The 6,779-nt window shown below is 57.8% G+C and overlaps 1 protein-coding gene across 1 annotated transcript in view; it reads left to right on the forward strand.

Annotated features, from left to right (window-relative positions):
* Nucleotides 1–5,602, forward strand: part of PCDH1 (protocadherin 1) — a gene marked incomplete at its 5' end in the record, with an annotated part of 18,549 nt that extends 12,947 nt beyond the window's left edge. The window contains 2 exons of the mRNA XM_025040772.1: nucleotides 1,859–2,078; nucleotides 4,280–5,602. Coding sequence (XP_024896540.1) covers nucleotides 1,859–2,078; nucleotides 4,280–4,674 — 615 coding nt within the window. The remainder of the gene's footprint in view (nucleotides 1–1,858; nucleotides 2,079–4,279) is intronic.
* Nucleotides 5,603–6,779: the final 1,177 nt, after the last annotated feature.

Below are 6,779 nucleotides of genomic sequence, written 5' to 3' on the forward strand. Positions count from 1 at the left end.
CTCCATTTTACAGAAAAGAATCATAAGAAAAAGAGACCAAGTGACGTGCCTAGTAGGCAAGACGGAAAACTTAGATTACCAGGTGCAGGTTCTGCAGGGAGGGAGGGCTCCTGGCTAAAGTCTTGAAAAGAAATTGGAAAGAGTATCTGACAACCAGACTGCCCTGTGCCTCCCAGACCCCTCCTGGAGCCTGTTCACGCCAACACCAGGTAGATGGTGCTTCTTTATATCCTCTCGGCCCCAAATGTCCGGATCAATTTTGGGGACCTTGTCTGTCATCATTCAGACCCATCAGTGTTTTAGATCACAACATGGATCCCAAGAAGGGTTGCCTGTTCCTGAAGATGGGGTGGGAGCCAGGATGGGAAGGCAGTTCTGGGCTGCCTCGCCATCAGCTCTCTAAAGCTTCTTGTTTTGACCATCCTCCCCACCCCAACTGTCTTGAATGAAATGGAGATTGTGTGAGGTGTCGGGAAGGTGAGTCTACAATCCTGGAACCACTTCTGGCCATTAGATAACCTTCTACAGAGGGTTTTAGAGGAAATACAAAGCACCAAAAATGTCTTAGAGAATTGGTGGGAGCCTGGAGACCCATCAGCAGGGCCCTGGGCCTGGGTTGCTCCCACCCATGCCCTCCAGGGACCCCGGGTCCTAATTTCTGTTTGGCAGGAAAATTGGTGGCGGTCCCAGGTGGGTGTTTGGGTGACTGGCTGGTTGTGCCAAGTGCCAAGCTGAGGTTGCCAGGTTCCCGGGGTGATCATTAACCCGTGGCAGGCAGACAGGGCTGCTGGCTGAGAGCAGACTGTGACCGTTCCATTCCCCCAGCCCAGCCCCCAGTCCAAGCTTTTAAGTCCTGGTTCCACCAAGCTGGTGGCCCCTTCTAGAAGCTCCTACCTATTTTCTAGAAGGAGTCCATCTGAGGCCAGGCTTCCTGACCCCTGACGGATAGCAGCACCACCCCCAACCCTGCCCCCAGCGCCTCCCCAGGTCCAGGTCTTCCTGGGCCGTGCCCGCTACAGTTAACACTATTTCCTAATCCGGAGGGCAGGGGAGTATCCATTGCTCTGCTTCCCCACCCCCGAGGTGCCCTGGTTTGTTATCAGGCTCCCTTTCCTTCTCCCCCACCCACCTTTTTCCACTCCCAGGCCTCTCTGGAGGAGAGCGAAGTGGGGACAGGGGGGCTGAGTGGGAGCGGACTCAGCAGAGAGTCCAGAGGCTGCCTACAGCATTACAAAGCAGACATGAGGAACAGGATCAGAAAGAGGTTGGCACCTCATTTGGATGGATGCAATGGGAAGTTACAGAGCAATGAGACAGGTGAGGAGCTGGAGTTTGGGGGGTGCTGTTTGGAAATTAGGGGACTGTTGTATTGGTGAGCTGTTGTAGAATTAGGTGTCTGTACTGCTTTTAGGGAGCTGTTCTAGAAACTGGAGGCTTGCTAGTGTTTAAAGGCTATGCTGGAATTAGGAGACTTGGCTGGTATTGTGCTATTCTGGTGTTGGCTGTTCTGGAATTAAAGTGAGGCTTAATTCGGGAGGCCGTGCTGTAACAAGAGGTACTTGATTAGGCTTACTGTGGTGGCCTGGGGGCTAGAATAACATTGGGGCCTATGCTCGTTGGGACTTACAGTGTGTGGTCTTGGCTGTACTGGGAGCTGTTTTAGAACTAAGGGGCAGTCCTCTGCTGAGGTCTGCGCCGTCTGGGGACTATGCTATGCTAGGGGGCTGGGCTTCTTCTTGGTTGCTGCTGAGGGGCTGGAAGCTCGGGGGGTGGGCCTGGCTGAGGCTGGGGCCTGGTGTGGTGGAGGGCCCCGAGAGGCAGGCTGGCTGGCCAGCAGTGACAGTTTCTCTCCCTGCAGTTACCTCACCGCCGCGTCACCTTCTCCGCCACCAGCCAGGCCCAGGAGCTGCAGGACCCATCCCAGCACAGTTACTACGACAGTGGTCTGGAAGAGTCTGAGACGCCGTCCAGCAAGTCATCCTCGGGGCCTCGACTTGGTCCCCTGGCTCTGCCTGAGGATCACTATGAGCGCACCACCCCCGACGGCAGCATAGGAGAGATGGAGCACCCCGAGAACGGTGAGGATCGTCAGCATGGTTGGGACACCCCAGGAATGAATAGAAGCCAGAGCATGGTGATGAGACCTTAGAAATATCCTCCATTTATTGAGCTTATTGTATATTCAGCAGTAATCACCGTGCTGAGTGCTTTCAGGTACATATTCATTTAATCTTCACAACTGCTCTCTGACCTGAGAACTTTATTGTGCCCACTTTACAGTGGAGGAAACAGGCTCAGAGAGGATGAGCCACTTACCCACAATCATACATAGGAAGTGACAGAGCTGGGAAGAATTCAAACCCAGGCTTCTCAGACTCCAAAAGACCTTGCATTCATCACTACATTCTCCTGCGTCCCTGGGGACTGGAACCTGAGAATGATGGCCAGAGGGCTCAGGTAGTGGTGAGGGAAACTTGAGGGGACCTTGAGGCAATGAGGGTCCCATAACAGGGTTGAAGAACCTTGAGAAAAGGGAAGGGACCCTGGATGTTTTGAGGATCTCAGGGCAGGGTACGATGATCCCCTGCGGGGAGGAACGGGAGAGGGTTTGGCTGAAGAAATGGAGTGGGGAGGTCTGGGGACGGGAAAGGCTTGTCTGAGAGGGGCTTGGAGGGTGATGGCAGAAGGGAGGTCCTGGCCGGAGCAGAGGTCAATGTGGAGTGTGTGGTGGGCGTGCTGTCAGAAGGTGTATATGTAGTGTGTGTGTGTGCGCGTGTGTGCGTGTGAAGGCATCCGTGGCAGCCTGTGGCAAGAGAGACTGAGTAAACCTCCCCTTGGGATGGAAAGACTCTCCAGCTTGGAGTTGTCCTTGGGTCTCACCCTTTCCTTCTCTAAATGCCCCCAGCCCCCTAAAGAGAGATGAAAAGTTCTACTCCCACCCCTCAGGCACAGGGCCCTTGTCTGACCTCCCAGGCCCCAGGTCTCAGAGTGTCCTCGCCCCACCCTGCCCCTCCGTGCTCTATCTCATGCCCATCTCGTCCTTTTTGTGCCCGCGCAGAGCCAGCTGGCAGGAGCAGGCCCTGAGGCGGAGTGCCAGGTATGTGGGAGCTACTCTGGGGTCTGGGATCTGGGGGACTCGGCCCAGCACCCAGCCCCGCCCACCCAATGCTCGTGCTCTGCTCCGTGCCATGGTGGGTCCCCAACTCCACCTGAGCTGAAGGGCCTTGGTGTTTTGAGGCTTAACAACAGAGCTGTCCCTTCCTCACTTTGCACTGGCAGGAGGCCAAGCCAAGGTGGGTGGTGCCAAGGGAGCCCTTGCCCCAGGCAGTGCTGCTCAATCAGTCCCTGAGGTGGGGTCACTGCCTAGTACTGTCCCTGAGCAAGGGCGGGACAGGGTAACAGTGACAGGAAGTGCTTGTGGCCCAGCTGTTCCCATGGAGACTCTGCTGCCCAGCAACCACACCGGTCTACTGCTGATGTCAGGCAGCCAACTCCTTTTCCCGTGGGTGTTTGGGCAGGGAGCCGGGGCAAGGCCAGGGGTGGTGGTTGGCATAGGGGGCCAGAGTGAGGTGAGGGGGGGCTGCATGGGTGTACTTGTGGGTGTGTGAGTGTGTGCTTCTATGTGAACTCCTCACACAGAAGCTCCTACCCTCACCCTGGCTTTAAAGCAGAACCTTGCTGGGGTGGAGTGGAGTGGGGTGGGATTCCAGGACAGCTGGGAGCATGGTGAGGCTTGAGGGGTTTCAGAAGGAAGATATGTGCCCACCTTGTCTGAAGATAGAGTTGCCCAGTGTAGATTTGTGCATCTGTGCCTATATCTGAGGGCAGGTGTGTGTATATGTGAGAGAGTGAGAGAGAAAGAGACAGAGGCAGAGACAGAGACAGAGAGGGACAAAGAAAGAGAGAGCCCTTAAATGAGATGGGGTAGACTCGCATGTCTAAGCCTGCCTGGAGATAGGCGATGGAGTGTGTAGATGAGTTGTGTGTTTGTGCACCTGTCTGAGGGCAAATTTGGTGTGTGTGTGTGTGTGAGCAGAGATAGAGGGTGAGTGAAGATGGAAGGAACGTGTCTATTTAAGGATAGATCGTGTGTACGTGAGAAAGTGAGTGTGTGGTGGATGGTGGGAGTATGTGTGTCTATTCGAGGGTGTGTGTGCCTCTGAGCTCGGTGGGCAGGAATGAGTGTGCACCCCTGTTCTGAGGCACCAGTGGGAGGCCATGGAGTGGAGCTTTGCGAGGCCACTCTGCCTGATGACCGTCCTCCCTCTGTCTTCTGCAGACCTGCGCCCTCTGCCTGATGTTGCCATGACGGGCACATGTACCCGGGAGTGCAGCGAGTTTGGTCACTCCGACACGTGCTGGATGCCTGGCCAGTCGTCCCCCAGCCGCCGGACCAAGAGCAGCGCCCTCAAACTCTCCACCTTCGTGCCTTACCAGGACCGAGGAGGGCAGGAGCCTGCTGGCGTCGGCAGCCCCAGCCCCCCAGAAGACCGGAACACCAAAACGGCCCCTGTGCGCCTCCTGCCCTCCTACAGTGCCTTCTCCCACAGTAGCCATGATTCCTGCAAGGACTCGGCCACCTTGGAGGAAATCCCCCTGACCCAGACCTCGGACTTCCCACCCGCAGCCACACCGGCATCTGCCCAGACGGCCAAGCGCGAGATCTACCTGTGAGCCCCCTTCTGGCCGGCGGCCACCCCCTCGCCCAGCTGCCGGCCAGCTCCCACGTGGGTCCATTCCAGGGCCCCCACTCCTGACCCCTCCAGCGTGGACTTCTTGGCCAGAGCCCCGAGTGGGGGCGAGTACTGGCCTCATGACCACGCTGGCCCTTCTCCCGTGCAGGGTCCAGGTCCTCTCCCCTCACTTCAGCCCCCAGGGAGCCCCTTCTTCCCCTTTCTGGGGCTCCCTCAGCCAGTGCCCAAGAGGGCTCTTCTACAGTGACTGGCTCCTGTCCTTCGACTTCCAGGGAGCACTCCCTCACTTTGGGCAGATGGGGGAGTCAAGGGTGGGCAGCACACTTTTTGCTCATTGTTTCCCCGCATGGCCGACCGGAGGCGGGTAGGAGGCCCCATTCCAGCACTGAGGCAGGGCTAAGCTCGGGAGCGCCTCTCCCTGGGAACTCCCAGAGGAAACTCTTGACCACCGGGGGCTCCCCGAAGGGCTTTCGTTACCAAAGGTGGGGTGAGGATGGGGGTGAGAGTGGGGCGGAGGCCTTGTTTTCCCTTCCTACTCCTGGGCTGGCCCACCTGCCCACCTCATGCCCATGCCTGTCCCATCTGGTCCCCCCTTCCCTGCTGGTCATGCAGTGTCTGTATATAAGGACCTTGGAATGATGTCCCCATTTCTGCCTGATTTGCAACTTTTCTTGTTGATATTGTGTTGTCTTGGGGGACCCCTCTTGGGGGGACCTGCCCTGTGCCCCCTTCTCCCTGTCGCAGTGCCCTCCACCCCAGGCCTCTATTGTTCCATGTTGTAAATACCCCTGGGGCCGTGGTGGGATGGGGGTGCAGGCCAGGGAACCAATGGGTGGGTGGGGGTGGGGTTGGGGGGAACATTCGCCTATCAGCAGAGCTGGGCTTTTATTTAATTTTTTTTAAAAATACAAATCTCTATTTTTTTGGAACTGTTGCGCTGTGCCCTGGGGGGGGATCCCGCTCAGGCTGGCCCCCCACATCCAGATGAGCATCATATAGGGGCCCTGAGGCTGTGGGGGGCAGCTAGACAGGGGTGGAATGACTGTGCCTCTGGCCTGGTTGGGTGAGTTGGGAGCAGGAAGGTTTGCTCAGGGGTGGCTGATGGCTGCCCCCAATAAGGGGGACCTGCACCCTGCTTCCTCTCTGCCCCCTACCCCCCAGCCCCTGCCATGACTGACCCTTCAGCCTGTAAAACCACCATTGCCTTGATCTCAGGGGGTGGGAAGGGCTGCCTCAGGGCACTCTGGGCTCCTGGCCCCCTTCTCCAGTTGGGCTTCCCTTTGCCAGGGTCAGAGGTCCCATGGGGGAGCAGGTGGGCAGTGGGGGGCAGAGAAGCCCAGTCAGCCATGATGAGGTGGGATTCCTTTCTTCACCTCAGGGGGCCAGGGTGTGAGGGGCATCCTGTAGAGCCCCCATCTCCCACTGTGGCCATCTCAAAGTCTCAGTCCCTCTTCCTTCCAGAAACCCCCACTGCCTTGGCCCATACCTCTCCAGCTCCCCAGGGGCCCAGGCTGGGAGGCTGGAGACTCAGGGTATGGCCCTTGCTTGACTTAGTCAAAGCTTGGGGGATGGCCCAAGGGTGGGCGGGGTGAGTACAGGCTGCTGGGTTGTCTGGTGCCTTTGGGAGCTGTGTTGCTGGGGTCTTGACTCCTGTAACCCCAGAGACCCCACCTCTACCCCGGAAAAGCCAGGGGGCTGAAGAGTCACCCTATTCTCTGCTCCTCGCCCCTAACTTGGCTTGGAGTAACAGTGCTGGGAAGGAGAACATTGTTAGGCTGATAGCCCCAGCATCCACAGCCCTTCTATGGAGGGCAGGGGGTAGAGTGGGCTGGGGTGGCAGCAGCCAGGTCTAGGGGTTGGCCAAAGGCTCCTTTCCCTGGGGGAGGCCCAGGAATTGGGCTGGGGCTTGTCGAAGAGACAGCCCTTTCCCCCTGCACAAACGGGGCAGGTGCAATAGTGGCGGAGCTGGTAACATGGGGTGCTCAGCTGGTGGGGCAGTGGCCTCAAGGGCTGTCCTGGGAGGTCAGGATTCTGGCAAGAAGATTGTATGAGGCCCATTTGCTTGATGGAGAGGGTGGTCCAGAC

This window comes from Pteropus alecto, unplaced genomic scaffold, assembly GCF_000325575.1.
Source record: "Pteropus alecto unplaced genomic scaffold, ASM32557v1 scaffold78, whole genome shotgun sequence".
Taxonomy (NCBI): Eukaryota; Metazoa; Chordata; class Mammalia; order Chiroptera; family Pteropodidae; genus Pteropus; species Pteropus alecto.